Raw genomic sequence first — 22,965 nt, forward strand, 5'->3', positions numbered from 1 at the left:
GGATATGTACACGGACGGCGCATGCGCTGTTCGTAAAAAACGTCAATCACGTCAGGTCACCACCCATTTACATAAAACACGCCCCCTCATCCTCATTTGAATTAGGCTCGCTTACGCCGATCCCATTTACGCTATGCCGCCGTAACTTAGGAGGCAAGTGCTTTGTGAATACAGCACTTGCCTCTCTGACTTACGGCGGTGTAGCGTAAATACGATATGCTACGCCGCCGTAATAATGCACACATCTACCTGAATCCAGCTAATATTATTTTAGTAAGCCCACTGCTGAGATGAACTTTGTGGAGGCTGGCTGCAAAGGATCACAAAGAACTTAGAATATATTAAATTATGTGAATATTCTGATGGATGGAACCAAATACAGGGCAATCTTAAGGCCTGTACACATGATTGGATATTCCGACAACAATTGTGTGATGGACGTGCTTTGTCTGATAATCCGATCGTCTGTATGCTCCATCGGACAATTGTTGTTGGAATTTCCAACAACAACAAATGTTGGATAGCCATGCTCTCAAATTGTCCGACAACAAATGTGTTCCTTTTTCTGGTATTTTTATAATTTTGTATCACTTACTGGACACTCATCAGTTTTTTGTAGTGGTGTGTGCACTACTAAGTTTCTCAGCGCTGCGTTTTGTTTATTCATTTAATTTGGCACAAATTTATGAGAGGTGTTTCACACTGGCAGCTTTATTTATATTGATTACATTTAAGACTATAGGAGTGGTGGCTCGCAGGACTATTGCTATTTCAACAAATGTGTTCCGTCGGATTATCCGATCGTGTGTACACAAGTCCGTCAGACTAAAATCCAAAGTACAAACACACATGCTCCAAACCAATGCTGACCATAAGACAACATTAGCAGAAGTTGCCCAAAGGGTGGCGCTAAATAGCAGAAAAAACACGTATTTTCGTATATGTTGGCTGAAAAAGTTCTGCCATCTGTATGCCATCTGCCATCTGTATGCTAGAGATAGTTAGGGACATTGTAATGTTACTGTTCATGTTGAACTGTGCTATTCAGTTAATTCAAGTAAAAGTTGCATCAACAGTTTTAAGCCTGGACAGAAGTTCTTTAAAGGGATGCATGATGGTTCTCAGCATATGAAAGAACTACTGTCAGTAAAGCACAGGTAGTGTATGGAGCACAGCCACTACAAAAGGTCTACACGGCAAGACAAGCAGGAGGAGTATTGTGATTTCTATGGGTAACCAAGAACTATTGCAGCCAGTTTTGAAGTGTGGCACCTGATGTTGGTGACGGGCCTTCCAGTAGCGAGGGGGTCAGTGACCTAGCTCCATCCCCTGCGGTCACTTTCCCAAAACAATCGGGACCAAACCTGCGTTACAGAGACCCTTAACCTGGCAAACCGATACAGGAAGGATGAATGCAGTCCCACTTTTGTCTATAAATGCAGTCCCACTTTTGTCTATTAATGCAGCCCCACTTTGTATATTAATCCAGCCCCACTTTGTATATTAATGCAGCCCCACTTTGTATATTAATGCAGCCCCACTTTGTATATGAATGCAGCCCCACTTTGTATATGAATGAAGCCCCACTGTGCATGGCACTCACCATGGCATTGCTTCAATCATACACAGCAGGTATCTCCTCTCCCGACATGTGTCATGGAAAAAACAGGAGCTGTAGGTCTGTGTTCGGCAGGGCAGTGTGCTCTAGCAAGGTCCCCCTAGACGGGCTTGTGTGATAGACAAAACACTGATTCAATCAGTGTTCCATCTCCATCTACTATCACACAAGCAGGTCTAGCACAGGCAGCACAGCCGAACACAGACCCAGCTCTCACACACATCGAGAGATGCCCGGTGTCATAAACGCAGTAGAGAGGGGGAGCGCTGCAGTCAGCTACAGCTCAAAGCAGCCTCAGGACAGGCAACCTACCAGGCTGGGCCAGTCCGGCCCTGGTGATGAGAGAGAGTGAGAGACTTTTTATCTATTTTTTTAAAGCCAATGTGACATGATTGTCTCGGGGGGGGGGGGGGAATTGCCCTGTTGCCCCCCCTGGATCCGCCGTTGGGAAGGAAGGAGATAGCAAGTGCATGCATAAGGTCCAGGCTAGGTGCATGGCGGGACCCCATTCTGTCACTGGGTGTGAGGTGGCAGAGGTACAGTAGACTGGTGGAGAGGGCATGGGCTCAACAGTGTCCCTCCTAAATGCAGCATACATCAAGCAACAGTATGTAGTGACATGAGACAGCACTTTTCAGAGGAGCTCCACACAGTGACGCACCACTCATCTCCAAGTCAAGGAACTGCCTTAATGTTTGATTCTCACATGACCGCAGTCCCCGCCTGATCTCCGTCAGTGATGAATGTGTGTACGGTGAAAGGTACCCCCCTCATGCAGGGTGAGTGGCCCCCTTTCACACTTAATTTTATGAACTGCTTATTGTGGGATAATACTACTGGATAATAGAAGATAACTTGGATTTCCTGCAAATGCAAGCAGTTTAATGCTACCTTTTTCTTTTTTAAATAAGTTTTGATAGGATAGAATTGCACCTTCACAGTATTTGACTAATGACAAATGTGGCTTAACCACTTCCCTACCCGCCCATAGTCAAATGACGTCCACAGATGGGTTCTCCCATCCTGGGTGGACGTCATATGATGTCCTGGGCTTCCCGGCTGTCTAGGGGGCGCGCACGCACTGCCACGCCCGCAGCATTGCTCGGGACCCTGTGCACGTGCCCGGCGGCCGCGATGTCTGCCGGGCACCCGCGATTGCCTGTGATCATGTTAGGGCCATGGATCTGTGTGTGTAAACACACATATCCACCTCCTATCAGAGGTGAGTGTTTTCCCAGTACAGAGGAACACAGATCAGTCTCCTCCCTTTGTGAGTCCCCACCCCTACAATTAGAATCACTCACAAGGGAACATATTTAACCCCTTCAGCGCTCCCTAGTGTTAACCCCTTTCCTGACAGTCACATTCATACAGTAATTATTGCAGCTTTATAGCACTAATCGCTGTATAAATGTGAATGGTCCCAAAAAATGTGTCAAAAGTGTCCGATGTGTCTGTCGCAATGTCACGGTCACAATAAAAATCGCAGATCGCCGCCCTTACTTGTAAAAAAAAAATGCAATAAAACTATCCCCTATTTTGTAGACGCTATGACTTTTGCGCAAACCAATCAATATACTGTTTTTTTTACCAAAAATATATGGAAGAATACATATCGGTCTGGGAAGGAAGGGGGTGAAGGAAACCGGTCGTGTGTACATTTTCGTAGAGGAAACTGTCGAGAAACTCGACGAGCCAAAAAGAGGGCAAGTTCTCTATTTCCTCGACGGGAGTCTCAAATTGGCTCGTTGAGTTCCTCGTCGGGCTGGTTTCCGACGAGAAACTCGAGTGTGTGTATGCTAAGAAACCCGCGCTTGCTCAGAATAAAGTATGAGACGGGAGTAAAAGTAGCATTTGTAATGGAGATAACAAATTTTTCAAGCTGTAACAGACTGAAAAGTGCAAATCGTCTCTTAACAAAATTTTACTTAACACGCAAACACATGAGATTAGCAAAACCAGCCCCAAGAGTTTAGCCAATGGAATCGAACTTCCCCTGCCGTTGTACGTGTTGTACGTCACCGCGTTTGAGAACGAGGAGATTTTGTCTTGACTGTGTGTACGCAAAGCAAGCTTGTCGAGTTCCTCGACAAGCCTAACAAGGAATTTGACAAGGAAAATTATGTGTTTCGCCCGTCGAGTTCCTCGCTCGTGTGTACGAGGCCTAAGTGTTGTTTCTGCTTACCCACATAACTGTTTCAGGTGATCCACTGCTGTGGTGTGATCTCTTTCTACTATTTCATGATGAGCGCTTAAGGAATCCTCAGAATAAATACGTCTGGACACCAAGAATTTATTCTCCATTGTCATTGCATCCTGTTCATGTGTTTCCATTTGAAAAAAAGGCTTGAGGTAGCCTGAAACCGTTATAACGTAAAAAAGATAAAAGTCTTGACCTGATCTGAAAAACAAAAACATGAATATATTAAGATAACCAGCTGAATGATCCTGGCAGTATATTCAATTCAAAGCTCAAGCCAAGATTTCTGGCACATTTTTCTTGTAAGATATTGCCCATGCCCAGAACTACAAGTGGGTTGAAAAAAATTAAACATCTTTTGAAATCATTGTGGATCAAGTTGATAGAATCAGTCAAATGTTATACCCTGTTGTACAATGTGTTTTCTACCACATAACTGATAAAAAAAGAAAAAAAAAACAATGTTGAAAGTGTTTGAAGCAGCTAAAAAGTAATGTTGTTTACATATTCTCTAGTACAGACATTGTAAACCAGGCAGTGGGGTCACTAGGGTTGGTGTCACCTGGTGCAGTAATACATGGTGTCACCCCGAATATTTTTTTTCCCATATAACACTGTGTAGAATGGCAATAGTAGTGCCGTAAAAACTATTACACACGTCACTGTGCGCACCCCAAACTGGCTCCTATAAATGATGCGGTCGTGTTGGTGCGCCAATCCATATGCTGTCACAGATAGGGGGGACACAATCATGGTCAGATATCACTACCTACTTGATGGCGTCACTTACTGCCAGGACAAGATCAATCAGCGCACCCAGAGCAAAGGTGGCAACCCCCCCCAGGTGGAGGGGGTAGGGCTAATTTCAGTGCACAGAGCAAAATGCTTTATTCACACCTTTGCAGATATGATGGAGTGTGCATATTTTTGCACAGCACAGTGAAGAATGCACAAAACCACCATAAAAAAAAATCACGCTGCATTAAAACGCATGGTACTTTGTTATCATGCGTTTTGCCGCAGGTGAATGAGTGCAAAAAGCAATAAGAATTAACTTCACCAATGCACATCTGTAATCTGTATCTGTGTTTGTGTATTGCAGGAATGCATACAATTGTGAACACATTCTGGCAATACACAAATGTTTACATAGGGAAGTGGGAATAAATTCAAATTTAAAGAGGTTTGGTTGCTAAAAAGTTCCAAATCTCTCTCTAATTAAACATTAAAGTAGGCCAATCACATCCACATTTCAAGTTTAAGAAAATAAAAACACTTAACATAAGGTGCCCTCATCAGAGTCCCACTTTACATCAGGAGTCCAAATCAGAGTCCTCTTTACATCAGATGTTCAAACCAGAGTCCCCGCTTACATCAGGTGCCCTCATTAGAGTCCCCCTTTAAATGAGGGGACCAATCAGAGTCCCCCTATATATCCCGTGTCCCAATCAGTGTCCCATTTTATATCAGATTTCCAATCAGAGTCCCACCTTACATAAGTTGTTCCTATCAGTGTTCCCCTTTACATCAGGTGTCCTCATCAGAGTCCCCCTTTAGATCAGGTGGCCTCATCAAAGTCCCCCTTTAGATCAGGTGTCCCAATCAGAGTCCCCCTTTAGATCAGGTGTCCCAATCAGAGTCCCCCTTCACATCAGGTGTTTTATCAGAGTAATCCTTTAGATCAAATGTTCCTATCAGAGTCTCCCTTTACATCAGGTATCCCCATCATATGCCCCCTTTACATCAGGTGTCCCATATGAAAGGCCCCCTTTACATCAGGTATCCCAATCAAAGTCCCTCTTTACAACAGGTGCCCCATTAGAGCCCTATTTACATCAGGTGTTCAATCAGAGTCCCCCTTTACATCAGGTGTCCCAACCAGTCCCCCTATATACCGTATAAGGTGTCCCAATGAGAGTGCCTGCTTACATCAGTGTTCCCCTATCAGTGTGCGTCCATATATCAGCCCCATCAGAGTCCCTCCTACATCAGTTTTCACCCCCCCTTACCCCTTGTACTCACAGATTTTGGAATGACGGAAACTTCTCTATCCGCTCTCCATGTCATAAATCACATGACAAGGGGGGAGAGAGGAACAAAACTCTGCCTTATCTTCTTAGTGCCCCACTGAGACTGAGATGAGTCTTAGTGGTGGCTGTCTATCGCCTCCCAGCAGGCTGGAGGGAGGAGAAAGCCTGAGGCCTCATACACACGATAGGTTAACCAGAGGACAACAGTCTGATGGACCGTTTTCATCGGTCAAAATCGATCGTGTGTAGGCCCCAACTTGCTTTAAAATTTAACCGATGGATTGCTAACCGATAGGTCAAAACCGATCGTTAGTACGCACAACCATCGGTTAAAAATCCACGCATGCTCAGAATCAAGTCGACGCATGCTTGAAAGCATTGAACTTCATTTTTTTCAGCACGTCGTTGTGTTTTACGTCACCGGCGTTATGACACGATCGTTTTTTTAACCAATGGTATGTAGGCGCGACGGACCATCAGTCAGCTTCATCGGTTAACATATGACAACGGTCCGTCGGTACGTTCTCATCGGATGGACTGATTGTGTGTACGCGGCATAATCCTCAGTTCAGCAAGTGTCGGCAGCTGCACCCAGTGACAAGAGTGAATCCACGTTGACCCGTGACCTTCAACACAGTGCCTGGGGTTGGCTGCTTGGCCCCCCACACCCATAGCGATGCCGCTGAAACCAGAGTTCTTCCACAAGTTACTAGGGGTTCTTTGAGCTGTGGATGACTGACCTCTCATTTTATAGTGCTTGCAGAGTTCCTGGGCCAATGCCATTTGGCAAAGCCAGTTGCATGACATAAGTCATGGGTCTTCAAACTATGGTCCTCCAGTTGTTCAGGAACTACAATTCCCATCATGTCTAGTCATGTCTGTGAATGTCAGAGTTTTACAATGCCTCATGGGATGTGTAGTTCCACAACAGCTGGAGGGCCGTAGTTTGAGGATCCCTGACATAAGTAATCATTTTAGCTGTCTGTAAGGGATTCATTCTGACCACCACTATAAAGAGTTACATGGAGCATTCTTCCCACTGGCCACATAGGTAAGAGAAATGTTTCCAATGACCCTTAATGTGTTGGTTTTAGCAAGACCTGAAAATTATTTCAAGGGTTCCTCTGAGGTAAAAAGTTTGAGAAAGGCTGCTTTAGTATAAGGTGAGCAGATTTTTAAAATTACATTTTTTACTAGCAATGGCGGCAATCAGTGACTTAAAGTGGGAGGCTGGGTTCACACTTGTGTGGTGCGAATTCCAGCTCTCTTATCTCTGAGATAACAGAGCTGTTCAGCGGATCATCTGCGTTGTAGCTGCGAATTTGGTGACCTGGAAGAGAGGAGGGAGAGGGGGGAAGTGTAGTGAGCAGGGAGAGAAATCCTGTTGAGAACTAAACACATCTGCAAATCAGATGCATGCCCATAGAAGATAATGGGCCTGAATTCGCACCTGAGCCACACCGCAATGCCTAGAAAACACCAACGTTTTTTGGGCAATGCACAGTGAGAATGCATCGCACATATGTGAACCAGCCTCATTACAATCAATGTATTTTATAATGTTATGCGAATTAGATGCGGTGTAAGCCGCAACCAATTCGCATAAGTGTGAATGGGGCCAGACTGTGATATTGCGACAGAAAAATCAGACACCAACTGATACTTTTGACACTTTTTGGGGTCCAGTGAAACTGATACAGTGATCAGTGCTAAAAATATGCACTATCACTGTAATAATGACACTGGCTGGTTAACAGCAGGGGCAATCAAAAGGTTAAATGTGTGCCTAACCAGTGTTTTCTCACTGTGTCTGACTGTCTTTGAAATTTGCCTGAGTCCCTGTTCAAATCCAATCCGGGGACAAAACCAGGGACAGGTGTCCTCAGTCCTCAGTCCGGGGACTGTCCCTGAAAATCGGGGATGTCTGGTCACCCTACTTTAGTAGGCTCTAGTAGTTTTTGTTGTCAGGACTGGAAATTATGTTTCTAGAAGACTAGATGTATACACTCCTCTCTCATAGGTCCGTGATTAGAACCAGAATAGCATTTGCAAGGACAGAAAAAATATTTCTGTTGCTCATGCCCTCTCTGTTTTGAACCAATGCTCTGGCTTTTACTTTAAAGCAGAACTAAAGGCGTCATACAAAAAAGAGCAGGGAATCTATTTATTGCCAAAGAAACAGGCTTGTATTCTTCTATAGCGTGTACAATGGGACAACTGAATCCTGTGGCGACCAATGAAGGTGTCATTAGATTGGCACCCAGAAGGAACTGGGAAGAAGATGCCGCTGCTGGCGAGGTTCACATCTAGCTTCTGTGTTCACATCTAGCTGTAACCTTTGGGAGGCCTTGTGGGTTATTACATCATCATATTTGTACCTTTAAGTGCTTTACCTGCAGATTTAGGCAAGAAATTGTGCTTTTTTTGTATCTGTCAAGTATCAAGCTTTCATTTAGGTATACTTGTTAGGCTGGCGATACATTAATATTTTTTTCTTTGTTCAACCAGCGTGTTAAAAAAATATGCCAATTTCCCCATCAGCACACTTGCTGAAGGGTGAATCACTACCGCAGAGCAGGGCCAGATTAACGTAGAGGCAATTGGAGCTGCAGCTCCAGGCCCCTACCTTAATATCAGCCCAATACACTGACACTAGTCTAGTCTGCACAAAATCGCCAGCCGCTAAGGCTGGGTTCACACATGCTGCGGCTCACAGCAGGAGGTCCGATGCATCCCTGTTCACCTATTCAGGTGCAAATCAGGTCTAAATTTCTTCCTGATTTAGGGCCAAAGATGCACAGGACTCTTTCCAAATGCGGACCGAGGCCGCCCTGGAGGTGTGTGAACCGGCTCTATTGACAGCCGGTCACACTCAGTTTGCATAAGGGTAAACCCAGCCTTAGGATCTGGGGCCTGGGTTGGTAGTTGCAAATATAATTTCCTATCCTTTGTTGTTTCAGGCTGTCAGGTCAGTGTGAACTGGCTGAAGTGGGTTAACTCAGTGTAACCCCATAAGTGCCAATCAGTGCCCATCAGTGCTGCCTATCAGTGACCATCAATGTCCATCAATAGTGCTGCTTATCAGTGCTTCCTCATCAGTGCCACCTATCAGTGCCACTTATCAGTGCCTATCATCATTCAATACGTTTCTGTTTTGCTACTTTAATGGTAAATAAAATATGTAATTTGATTCAGCAAAACATTGTTTGAGTTTTCATTTAATTTATTTTCATAAAAAAGTCCCACCAAAATCCTCAGCACCAGGCCCATGGTGCTCTTAATCTAGCCCTGCATTCAGGAAAAACTCATCAGGCTAGTTGTACCCAAGTCCATCGATACATCGACTTGGTTACAGTCATCTAGACCATAAATCAATCAAATTTAGCTGGTTTGTTCAGCAGGGATTTCGATCCATGCATGACCGGCTTTATGGAAAGTCTACTGTACAGAAAAGAGGGCAGCTGCAAAATGCACCTTTGAGTGTCTGTAATCTTTAGACAGATAACATTTTTAGTCAATATATTTTATTATTATGATACAGTATGTGGCCCAGGAAACTGCAATAACATGATAAAAACTAATAATTCATCACATAAACACTCACAAAGTTATATTTGTAGACACCCAGGCAATAAACAAAGACTTCACATTATGCTAAGTAAAATCAATCAGGCCCTAACGGTATTTGTACAATTTAAAAAAGCAATTGAATGTGAAACATGAAGAAACTGGGATAGAAAAACAATTATGGTCATCAAGTGCTAAGCTGTCCTTTCACAAAAATACTGACTGCGGTCATTGCTAAATGTGAAAGTCATCTATGGCAATTAATTACCACAAGGCATAGCTTTTGGTACCAGGCTAATGTTAAATATTGGGCGTGGGGGGTTGACTGAAATTTTTTTCAGCTAACTTATACCGTAATTGTTTTTTACATTACATACAGAGATCAGCTAAAGATACTGTTCACAGCTCAGCCACTAATAACTGTGAATATACTTGTCAGGTAAAGTATCTGCTCTCTGGAAAGCATAAAGACTGGACTCACACTGCTGCACTGTACACCTTCCAATGAGCATGCTTTGCAGCACTCTACAGCAGTATATTTTCTCCACTGCAGGTGGCATTCATCCTCAGCGGCGATGCAGGTGGAGGAGGAAGTTAAGAGGAACCTAGTTCCTCTATGATTTTCTCCGTCACAGAGAGGCAGCATCAAATTGGATGCTGGCCCCCCCATCTGGCAGCCATCTTGTTTCACGGAAAGTCTATTTAAGACCCAGGCTCCTAGGTTTGGTGCGAATTTTGCATGTGGAAGTAGGAACAGGTCACCGTCTGTCAGGGACAGTGCTTAGCATCAGGGAGAGGGTTCAGACAAGTAGATAAAGTGCAGGGACACATTATCCTTCCTGGAAGCCTCCCCACTTGAATAGAGATGGGTCAGGCCACATTCTGCCCCTTGAGACAGGTGCTGTTGGAGAGTGTGATAAATCAAATGCATCATGGGTGCAACTGTACATGGGCGTGCGTACTACAAAGGTTATGATTGGAGTTTGTTATAGATCTCCCAGTATTAGTGAGGGGGTGGAGACTCAGCTCCCTGCACAGATGGAAAGAGCTGGGACAGTGATTATAATGGGGGATTTTAACTACCCGGAAGTTGACTGGAGTAATGGCACTGCTGGGACAGTTAAAGGGCAAAAAATGATAAACCCATGCAGAGCTTATTACCAATATTCATATAAAAGTACATCTGAGTAGCAGTGACCATAACATTATTTCATTTAATGTTAGCTGTAAGCAACAAACATATATACGGTAAAGATAAAAACACTTAACTTTAAAGAGGAAGTAAATGCTTGAAATACGAAGAGAGGAAATGGATAGCCGCACTCCAATAACCAAAAAGGTTGTCTTTTTATTCAAACGAACAGCAAATGCATCACTTCACAAGGTCACAGCAAAGGAACAGGGGAACAGCCGACGCGTTTCGCACTGAGCTAGTGCTTAATCATGATTAAGCACTAGCTCAGTGCGAAACGCGAAATTGCCAGCACCCACGGTATCCTGAGTCAGTCTACTCAGGATACTCTACATAGCGACCCACCTGGAGCGGTGATCCTCTTTTTTCTCCAGGAAGTAAATGCTGATGGGTTTTACTTCCTTCCTTTGCCCCTGCAAAATAAAAGCATAATGTTCTAGTATGTATCACATACTAGCACATTATGTGACACCAGCAAACGAAGCCCGCGGGTCCCCGCTGCAGGCCACATCCATGTTTGCCCCTCTTCCTTCTGGGGCCATGGACTACGGCTCTGTGACTGTCCGGAATCGGGTGATGGTGACATCACTCCCGCGCGGGAGCTGGCAGTCACGGCACGTGCTTGTGAAGAAATGGCATGGGGGGGGGGCGTTTCTTCACAGCTAATGCGCCGATTACCCCCCAAATTCTTCAAATATATTAATAGTAAAAAAAGTCAGGTCTGCGCATGTAGGGCCTTTACAACATAATCTAGAGTGGGTGACTGGGCACAAAGAGAAGGCTAATTTATTAAATATCTTCTTTAGCTCTGTGTACACAAATGAACATGGGGGAGCTCATGTCCATAATGGGGATGGTATTGACCCAAATGATCCACAATGGCTCAAATATGATATGGTCCAGAAATATTTAGACAGAATAAAGCTAGATAAAGCACCTGGACCAATTTCAAAGTCATTGTTTACATTTTTTTAGGGACTCATTAATGACTGGAATAGTACCACAAGATTGGTGTAAGGCCAATGTGGTGCCCATATTTAAAAAGGGATCAAAGTCTTTACCAATTAACTATAGACCTGTTAGTTTAACTTATATAGTTGGAAAGATACTGGAGCGTTATATAAAAGACCACATAGACGAGTTCTTGTTGGAAAAAAATATTTTAAACAACAGACAGACAACAGATTAATGAAAGACCGAAGTTCTCAAGCAAATCTGATTTCTTTTTATGAGGAGGCAAGTAAAACCTTGGACAGATGGGTGGCTGTGGACGTGGTATACTTAGAGTTAGCAAAAGCATTCGATACAGTTCCCCACACACGGCTAATGTATAAAGTAAAGTCTACAGGCTTGGAAAGATCCGTTTGTAAATGGATAGAAAACTAATGGTGTAGTGGTTAATGATTCTTACTAAGGTTATTCTTGGTCTAAGGTTATCAGTGGTGTACCCCAAGGTTCAGTGCTGGGACCCTTACATTTTAATATCTTTATAAATGATATTGGGTCTGGGATTAAAAGTACAATTTCAGTCTTTGCAGATGACACCAAGCTATGCAGTGGAATTACAGCTTGGAAGCTGACCTCAATGCTCTGTTTAATTGGGCAACTAAGTGGCAAATGAGGTTTAATGTTGATAAATGTAAAGTTATGCACTTGGGGGCTAAGAATGTGCATGCATCATACATACTATGGGGCGTACAACTGGGGGGATCTGTAGTGGAGAAGGATCTGGAGGTTATGGACTCCAGAGATAGGGAGATATAATGTTGCCCCTGTACAAATCATTAGTAAGACCTCACCCGGAATATGCAGGGCAGTTTTGGGCATCAGTTTTTAAAAAGGATATCAGGGAACTGGAGAAAGTGCAGAGAAGGGCAACCAAACTGATAAGAGGCATGGAGGAGCTCAGCTATGAGGACAGATTAGAGGAACTGAATTTATTCTCTCTTGAGAAGAGGAGATTGAGGGGGATATGATCAACATGTACAAATACATAAGTGGTCCATATAGTGAACTTGGTCATCACAGAGGACAAGGGGTCGATCTTCATGTCTTGAGGAAAAAATATTTAATCTCCAAATACAGAAAGGTTTCTTTACAGTAAGAGCTTTGAAAATGTGGAATAGACTCCTTCCAGAGGTGGTTCTGGCCAGCTCAGTAGATTGCTTTTAAAAAGGCCTGGATTATTTCCTTAATGTACATAATATTGCTGGGTACTGACAATTATAGGTAAAGTTGATCCAGGAAAAATCTGATTGCCTCTCTGGGGGTTAGGAAGGAATTTTTTACCCTGCTGTAGCAAATTGGATCATGCTTTGCGTTTTTTTTTTTTATTGGTTGAACTAGATGGACTTGTGTCTTTTTTCAACCTGACTAATGCCGCGTACACACAGTCTTTTTTCAACCTGACTAATGCCGCGTACACACGATCATTTTTCGGCATGAAAAAAACATTGTTTTTTCCAACTTCATCATCAAAGCGACGTTGCCCACACACATCGTTTTAAAAAAATGCTCTAGCAAAGAGCGGTGACGTTCAACACGTACGACGGCACTATAAAGGGGAAGTTCCATGCGGATGACGCCACCCTTGGGACTGCTTTAGCTGATGTCCTGTTAGTAAAAGACGATTCGCGCTTTTCTGTCTGTTACAGCGTAATGAATGTGCTTACTCCATTACGAATGGTAGTTTTACCAGAACGAGCGCTCCCATCTTATAACTTGCTTCTGAGCAACGTCGTTTTAGCGCACACACGATCATTTTTTACAACCTGAAAAACGACATTGTTTAAAACGTTGTTAAAAAATGCAGCATGTTCGAAAAAAAAATGTTGTAGTTTTTCAGAACCCGAAAAATTATGTGAAGCCCACACACGATCATTTTAAATAAGATTTTTTTTTAAATTTCGTTTTTTTCATGCCGAAAAATGATCGTGTGTACGCGGCATAACTTTGTAACTAATATCTATGTAACTATCTGATACCTTCTGCTACTACTCATCGCTGTTACATTCTGTGAGTGCTACCGGTGGGGGTGCTTGCCCACCGGGTTTGTTGTGAATTGCCAAACCTCAATTTTAATACAGTTCTGTTTGCTGCAGCTCGACTCTAATGCCGCGTACACACGGTCGTTTTTCGGCATGAAAAGAAATGATATTTTTCAGCATGTCCAAAAAACGAAGTTGCCCACACACCATTGTCTGGGCATGCGCGGGTTTGAAACGTTGTTTTAGCCCACACACAATCATTTTTTACAACCCGAAAAACGACATTTTAAAAAACGAAAGCCGAAAAATTATGTGAAGCCCACACACAATGATTTTAAATGACGTTTTTAAAAATGTCATTTTTTTCATGCCAAAAAACGACCGTGTGTACGCGGCATGAGTGTTTTCTGCCACTGCACCATGCTGCACTTACCTATTAGCAGGAACAGTGTGTTGTGCTGCACTGCATGTACCTTCTTACTGCACAGCCTAATGTCGCGTACACACGTCCGTTTTTTATGACGAGAAAATGCAATTTTTTTAATTGGTCATTAAAAACGATCGTGTGTATTTTTCGCGACGTGAAATATGGCCATTAAAAATGTAGAATATGCTCTATTTTTTCTCTACGTTTTTCACGTCGTGAAAAATGGTCGTGTGTAGGCTTTATCGACGGGGAAAAAACGTGCATGCTTAGAAGCAAGTTATGAGAAGGGAAATTTGCATAATCAAGCCCAAAGGGTGGCGCAATTTGAATGGAACTTCCCCTTTATAGTGCCGTCGTACGTGTTGTACGTCACCACGCTTTGCTCCAGCATTTTTTTTTTCACGATTGTGTGTATGCAAGGCCGGATTGACAAGAATCACGCAGAGAAAGCGTAGTCTTTTCCATGACATTAAAAACGGTCGTTTGTACGCGGCATTAGTCACAACTTAAGTCACTAAGATAGACATATTGTCAGGCATTGTTCCAACAACCTCTAGAGTCATTCCTCCACTTTCCTGTTACAGCAGATGTGCTGGGTGTCTGAATATGACTATGATGTTCAATGGTCACCAGAGTAAATCAAGAGTAAATCCACCAGACGAAATGACCAGAAAAATGCATTTAAAAAAAAGTTATAAATTGATTTTCATTTTAATAAGTGAAAAAAGTATTTGACTCCTTCGCAAAACATGACTTAGTACTTGGTGGCAAAACCCTTGTTGGCAATCACAGAAGTCAGACGTCTCTTGTAGTTGGCCACCAGGTTTGCACACATCTCAGGAAGGATTTTGTCCCACTCCTCTATGTAGATCCTCTCCAAGTCATTAAGGTTTCGAGGCTGACGTTTGGTAACTCAAACCTTCAGCTCCCTCCACATATTTTCTATGGGCCTTAATGTGCTTTTTCCTGAGCCACTCCTTTGTTGCCTTGGCCATGTGTTTTGGGTAATTGTCATGCAGGAATACCCAACCATGACCCATTTTCTATGCCCTGGCTGAGGGAAGGAGGTTTTCACCCAAGATTTGAAGGTACATGGTCCTGTCCATCATCCCTTTAATGCCGTGAAGTTGTCCTGTCCCTTTAGCTGAAACCCCCCCCAAAGCATATTGTTTTCCCCTCTATGTTTGACGGTGGGGAGGGTGTTCTTGGGGTCATAGGCAGCATTCCCCTCTGCCTCAAACACAGCGAGTTGAGTTGATGCCAAAGAGTTTAATTGGGTATAACCTGACCCCAACACTTTCACCCAGTTCTCCTCTGAATCATTTAGATGTTCCTTAGCAATCTTCAGACGGGCCTGCACATGTGCTTTCTTGAGCAGGGGGACCTTGTTCTGCAGGATTTCAGTCCTTCATGGTGTAGTGTGTTACCAATTGTTTTCTTGGTGACTATGGTCCCAGCTGCCTTGAGATCATTGACACGATTCTCCTGTGCAGTGCTGGGCTGATTCCTCACTGTTCTCATGATGATTGAAACTCCATGAGGTGAGATCTTGCATGGAGCCCCAGACCGAGGGAGATTGACAGTTATTTTGTATTTCTTGTAGCTCATTCCAGACTTCTGTAGGTCTACAATCCTGTCCCTGACATTCTCAGACAGCTCTTTGGTCTTGACCATGGTGGAGAGATTTGAATCTAATTGATTGATTGATTCTATGAACAGGTATGTTTTATACAGGTAACAAAGCTGAGATTAGCAGCACTCCCTTTAAGAAGTAACCTGGGAGCCAGAAATCTTGCTGAATGTTAGGGGATCAAATATTTATTTCACTCGTTAAAATGAAAATCAATTTATAACTTTTTTGAAATGCGTTTTTTTTGAATATTTGTTGTTGTTATTCTGTCTCACTGTTAAAATAAACCTTCAATTAAAATTATAGACTGATCGTTTCTTTGTCAGTGGGCAAACGTACAAAATCAGCAGGGGATCAAATACTTTTTTCCTTCACTGTATATGGGTGTGCATACTGTAGTTTGCTATAGGCCACCCGGTGTTAATGAGGAGGTGGATACTCAGCTCCTTGCACAGATAGAAAAAGTTGCAAGGGCTAGCACAGTGAGGATAATTGGTCATTTTAACTACCCAAAAATTGACTAGAGTGATGCCACTGCTGGAACAGTCAAAGGGCAAAAATGTATAAATGTATTACAAGACAATTTTATGGTAACGTTCATAGGGGCCCCAACTAGAAATTATACTCTGCTGGACCTGGTAATCTTTAAACATGCAGAGCTTATTACAAATGTTCATATAAAACATTATTTGGGATAGTATAGTATATATTACATAGTACCACTGGATTGGGGTAGGGTCAATGTGGAGTGTATATTTAAACAGGGGTCAAAGTTTTTACCAAGTGATTATAGACATGTTAGTTTAATGTCTATAGTTGGTAACATACTGAAAAGTTTAATAATAGACAACAGTTTTTGCTAGAAAAAAAAAATTGTGGTTAATGATTCTTATGCCGCGTACACACGATCGGTTAAACCGATGAGAACGGTCTGATGGACTGTTTTCATCGGACCAAACCAATCGTGTGTGGGCTCCATCGGTTATTTATCCATAGGTTAAAAAAAAGAAATCTTGCTTTAAATGTAACCGATGGATACCTAACCGATAGAAAAAAAACAATCGTTAGTTGGCACAACCATCGGTTAAAAATCCACGCATGATCAGAATCAAGTCGACGCATGCTTGGAAGCATTGAACTTCGTTTTTTTCAGCACGTCGTTGTGTTTTACATCACCGCGTGCTGACACGATCGTTTTTTTAACCGATGGTGTGTAGGCACGACTGACCTTCAGTCAGCTTCATCGGGTAACCAATGAAAACGGTCCATCAGACCGTTCTCATCAGATGGACCAATCGTGTGTACGCGGCATAACTTTGAGTGGTCTAAGGTTATTGGTGATGTACCCCAAGGTTCAGTGTTGGGACCCTTACTTTTTAATATATTTATAAGTTATATAGGGTCTGGGATTAAAAGTAACATTTCTGTCTTCAATGATGAAACCAAGCTATGCAGTGTAATAAGATCCTTACAGGATGTCCCAAATTACAAGCTGACCTCAATGCACTGTTTCATAGGGCAACTGAGGTTTAATGTTGATAAAAGTAAAGTTATGCACCTGGGGACTAAAAATATGCATCCATGATATATACCATGGGGAATGCCACTGAGGGAATCAGTGGTAGAGAAGGATCCAGGTGTTCTGGTAGATCATAAGCTTAATAATAGCTTGCAAAGCCAAACTACATAGTCTGGTTGAAAAAAGACACAAGTCCATCCAGTTCAACCAATAAAAGGTATGATATGAAAAGAGAATTTACAAACCTGCATATACTGTACAATCATATACCCGAAGTTAATCCAGAGAAAGGCAAGAAGAAAAAAAAACAGCACAGCATGAACTAATTTGCTCCAGCAGAGGAAAAACTCCTTCCTTATCCCCTCAGGCCCCATACACACGAGAGGATTTATCCGCAGATACGGTCCAGCGGACCGTATCCGCGGATAAATCCTCTCGAGGATTTCAGAAGATTTCTATGCGATGGCGTGTACACACCATCGCATTGAAATCCGCGCTGAAATCCTCTGCCGATGACGTGTCGCGCCGTCGCCGCTATTATGACGCGGCGACGGGCGCGACGCTGTCATATAAGGAATTCCACGCATGCGTCAAATCATTACGACGCGTGCGGGGAATCCCTTTGGGCGGATGGATCCGGTAAGTCTGTACAGACGAGCGGATCCATCCGTTGGAATGGATTCCAGCAGATGGATTTGTTGAGCATGTCAGCAAATATCCATCTGCTGGAAATCCATCCCAGGGGAGATTTATCTGCGGATAAATATCCGACGGAGTGTACACACCATAGGATCTATCCGCAGAAACCCATTTGATGGGATTTATCTGCGGATAGATTCTATGGTGTGTATGGGGCCTAAGAGGCAATCGGATATTCCATGGATCAACTTTACCTATAAATGTTAGTATCCAGTTATATTATGTACATTTAGGAAAGAATACATTCAGGAAAGAGCTACGGTCTCCAAAGCGAGCAAAATTCTTTCTTGTATCAAGAGAGGTATGGACTCCAGAGAGAGAGAGATATAATTTTGCCCCTGTACAAATCATTAGTAAGACCTCATCTGGAATATGCAGTTCAGTTTTGGGCCCCAGTTCTCAAAAAGGATACGGGGGAAAATGTAGAGAAGGGCAACTAAAACTGATAAGAGACATGAAGGAGCTCAGCTATGAAGACAGATTAGCTGAACTGAATTTATTCTCGTTTGAGAAAAGGAGATTAATGGGGAATATATTCAACATGTATAAATTCATAAATGGTCCATATAGTGAACTTGGTGTTGAGTTATTCACTTTAAGGTTATCACAGAGGACAAGGGGGCACTCTTTACGTCTGGAGGAAAGGAGATTTAATCTCCAAATATGGAAAGGATTCTTCACAGTAAGAGCTGTAAAAATGTGGAATAAACTCCCTCAGGAACTGGTTCTGGCCAGATCAGTAGATTGTTTTAGGAAAGGTCTAGAATATAACTGGATTCTAATATATTTCTAGGTAAAGTTGATTCACAGAATATCCAAGTTCCTCTTGGGGATCAGAAAATAGTTTTTTCCTTACTGGAGCAAGTTTAATCATGCTTTGCTTGGGTGTTGTTGCCTTCCTCTGGATCAACAGTGGGTATTGGATAATGCATATAGAGGGTTTCTATTTGAGTGTGTTTTTTTTCCTTCTCTGTTGGTTGGATTGGATGGACTATCAACCAGATTAACTATGTAACTATCACTTCTTTTGTGATGGAATTCATAAATGCCCTTTTCATAATATTGTTGGTCCAAAATAAATCTTCCCTAATCTACCCTACTACATTGCAGAATAGAGAAATATATTTAATAACCTCTTCACACTATTCAGTGGGGTTGATTTACTAAAGAAAGTAGAGGCTGATCATTTAACAAAGTATATGTTCACTTAGCTTAGTTAATAGAGTGAGGCTGTGTTCACATTGAATATCCAATCATGTAGAATGATTGGATGATTACAAAGGAAACCTTTTCTTCTCATTTACTAAGAGTTATCTCATGAACATTCTAATATGTTGTCATTTCTAATATAAGTGGCCATTTCGTTATAAAATGCTATCATTTGCGTAAGCATATCTTACCTTTCATGTCATTCAAAGGAAGAAAGCATCTGGTACATTGTAAGTTCCCGTTAGAAAGAGGTGTTGGAGGAGACTGTTACACGTGTTCTAGTATGTGCTCTGTAGTAATGATTAACCTTGATTAACAACAAGAATATTTTGTGACCTTTGGGACTTAATCATTTTAAGAACTGATATCACAATTCCTTTGAGAATGTTTATTTTTTTTTACAATTTATCCACTCCAAAATAGTTAAAAATGACAAGGCTTTTTTGTTTTACTTTCAATTAAAACAGCAGGACCCCTTTTTTTGTATCACTGGGACTGTTAGGAGGACACTGCTGCCATTAATCTGTTGCTGCTAGCAGAGGCTGAGTACATAGGGACTGGCTATCTAACTAGCAGAATTATTTACTGTATGCAGACCTTATTGGGACTGTACTCATGTGCACCACTGTAAAGACTAGACCCCAACGCAAGTCAAGTAAAGAACTAGGGCTAAGACTGCTCACACAGATAGCTGCTTCACAAGAACATTGCCTGTTGTCCATAGTAAGGGGTACCTGTTTAGGAAGTCTTAGGTTTTATCACTGCTATTCATATAGAGTTAACTCTAAATTTGATATAGAGGCGTTATTTCTGATACTGTTTTTTTTGTTTGTTTTTTTACTTAACAATGTTTTATTGAAGATAAACAAAGCATAGTACATGTAAATGACATACACAAAGTACAGTCGTCATTATAATAGTGTTACTCCTCATTTTTCAATTTTCGAATTTTTCAATTTTCGAATTTTCGAATTTTTCAATTTTCGAATTTTTCAATTTTCGAATTTTTCAATTTTCGAATTTTTCAATTTTCGAATTTTCGAATTTTTTAAATTTTCGAATTTTTCAATTTTCGAATTTTTCAAATTTCGAATTTTTCAAATTTAAAATTTTTCAAATTTCGAAAATTCGAAATTTCGGAAATTGAAAAATGTTTCAAATTTCAAATTTTTCAATTTCCGAATTTCGAATTTTCGAATTTTCGTATTTTCGAAAAATTCGAAAATTGAAAAATGCTAAAATTGAAAAATTTTACAATTTTCGAACTTCAATTTTTTCAATTTTCGAACTTCGATTTTTTCAATTTATTTTTTTTTAATTTTCGAAATTTCGAATTTTCGAGATTCGTAAATACGAAAATTCGAAATTTGAAAAATTCGAAATTAGAAAAATTCGAAATTTGAAAAATTCGAAATTTGAAAATTTAAAAAATCGAAGTTCGAAATTTCGAAAATTTAAAAATTTGAAAATCGAAAAATTCGAATTTGAGATTTTTTCAAATTTCCAATTTCTCCATTTTCGAATTTTTCAGAAATTTCGAATTTCGAATTTTTCAATTTTCGAAATTTTGAATTTTCGTATTTCTGAATATTTTCGTATTTCCGAATTTTCGTATTTCGAAATTTCGAAAATTCAAAAATTTGAAATTCAAAAATTTGAAATTCAAAAATTTGAAATTCAAAAATTTGAAATTCAAAAATTCGAAATTTCGAAGAATTCGAAATTTCGAAAAATTCGAAATTCGAAATTTCGAAAACTGAAAAATTCGAAAATTCGAAAACTGAAAAATTCGAAATACGAAATTATGACATTTCGAAATTTCGAAAATACAAAATTTCGATATTTCTCCATTTTCGAATTTTAACAATCACTTTTCCAATTTCGAATTTTTCAGAAATTTCGAAATTTGGAATTTTTCTAATTTCGAAAATTCGAAATTTCGAAAATTGAAAAATTCGAAATGTCAAAAATTGAAAAGGGCCCGGTGGCAAGACAACCTTTGCAACAATGATAGTTCTCCCACTGCTTTGGACCCTTATATTTTCTTGGTGTGCTGGTGTGCTGGTGACATATATCTCTTGTTTTCTGCCACCCTGGGGGGCCCCAGTATAGTAGGAAGGGAGCTCACTGCAGAACATGTGAAAGGGCCCATAGTGGGATCGTAGTAAAGGGCCCCAGGATATATATATATATATATATATATATATATAATTGCATTTTATAGTTGGCACCCCTACTTTTGTCCCTGTCCCCACATGTGCCCCCCCTAAACATGAAAGCTGGAGATGCCACTGCAGCCAAGCAGCAAGCCAGTCACTTGAGCGGAGGTGAGAGAACCAGCATGACTTCCCAGCAGCACTAGCGCGGAGGAGGAGGAAGTGAAATCCTCCTCTGCTTTCAACATGGACAGTGACGTCACTGGTTGCCAGACGCCAAGCGGCTATAGCAACCAGTGATCAGTAGTAGGTGGAAGAGGTGGAGGCAGAGCCAGCGCTATGGCGGCTCGGTCCACCCCTGTTCCCAGACTGCCACTTTCATTGCGGGACACTGTATTGTCCCGCAATGAAGGTGTCCGCTCTCTGTGTCCTTCGGCTGACCTGGCTGATCGGCCAGGTTTACTCCAATTTAGCTGCAAGAAACTCCATTCTATCCTGCTATGGCCTAGTGAACATATTGTCTAGTCAACTGTGATTGATCTAATCCTCTACTCATTCATTTATGTGCTTACTGCTATTTACTGCAACCGTGACACAATGTTGGGTTTATTTACCACTAACTGGTCTGATGTTTTTAAGCTTTTTGATACTGAATCTTAGTTGTGTGCAGGGTATCTATATTTGTGCTCTAAGTAGCAATGCAGTATACATTTGCTTGAACTAAAGTGTCAGTGGGGCTGGGGTTGTTCTCAGAGTTGAGGCAGAAGAACAGAGAACCCAATTGACTTAGCGGCTCCTGCAGGGGTAGTGCTACACAAGTTAACTTTCTTCTGGCTATAGTTGACTTAAACAAGCAATAGCAATAAAAGGTGCTGACCAATCTGGATTGTCATAGTAAAGCTGGCCATACACCACTAGAAATATCTTTGAAAATGTTAATTTGTTAGATTTTCTAATGGCTAGTGGGGTCATATTGATGATCATTTTTGACCATAGTTATGAGAATATTGAAAGTAACAGAATGGAAATTTTGCCAGAAATAAACAGAAATTCTACCTGTGACTGTGTCACAAACTACGTGAATGGGAATGAACCACAACTGCGCTTAGCAAAAGATTTCAATGCATCTTTCTATGTTATGTGAGATTTCCGTATTGGACCCCAGGCGTCACTCCAATCAGGAGTTTGGGGGTTCTCTACATCATCTCTCTCACACAATGGAATGCGTTGAGCTACTAGGGGTGGACATATTACAACATGCGTCCAATCCTTAGCGTTAAAAGATTATAATGCACATAAAGTTTCCAATGCACTTCTGTATGCAAGTGATTATCAGTACCGGACCCCAGGCATCACTCCAATCAGAGAACAGGAGTTTGGGGGTTCTCTACATCATATCACTTTAGCATAAAGGAATGCATTAGGCCACTAAGGGTGGAGGTGTGAAATATCTTCAGCCCTTAGCCTAGAAAATTAAGGTGAACATGTTCAGTAACTTAGGGCGTGGGCCCATAAACAAGTAACAACTTATGTCAAGCACGTAGCATATCAAAATACTGTACTCAAATGGCATATTCTTGAGAGAGACAACTATAGCTCAGATGGTTCCAGAGTGTATGTCCCTTTAAGATATTGCACAAGTATTGCTAGAGGGCACATTAGGTAATCCCAAGCTGCACGGTAGTAAAAGCAAAAGCAGATTCAAATACAGTACTTAGTAAAGGCTATATG

The 22,965-nt window shown here is 41.5% G+C and overlaps 1 protein-coding gene across 1 annotated transcript in view; it reads right to left on the minus strand.

Moving 5' to 3' along the window:
• LOC120931783 (chloride anion exchanger-like) overlaps nt 1–19,376 on the minus strand; it is a 103,856-nt gene extending 84,480 nt beyond the window's left edge. Inside the window, exons 1-2 of the mRNA XM_040343548.1 lie at nt 19,270–19,376; nt 3,804–4,019 (exon numbers count right to left, since the gene is read on the minus strand). Coding sequence (XP_040199482.1) covers nt 3,804–3,952 — 149 coding nt within the window. The 5' untranslated portion in view covers nt 3,953–4,019; nt 19,270–19,376. The remainder of the gene's footprint in view (nt 1–3,803; nt 4,020–19,269) is intronic.
• Between the last annotated feature and the right edge of the window lie 3,589 nt (nt 19,377–22,965).

This window comes from Rana temporaria, chromosome 3, assembly GCF_905171775.1.
Source record: "Rana temporaria chromosome 3, aRanTem1.1, whole genome shotgun sequence".
NCBI lineage: Eukaryota > Metazoa > Chordata > Amphibia > Anura > Ranidae > Rana > Rana temporaria.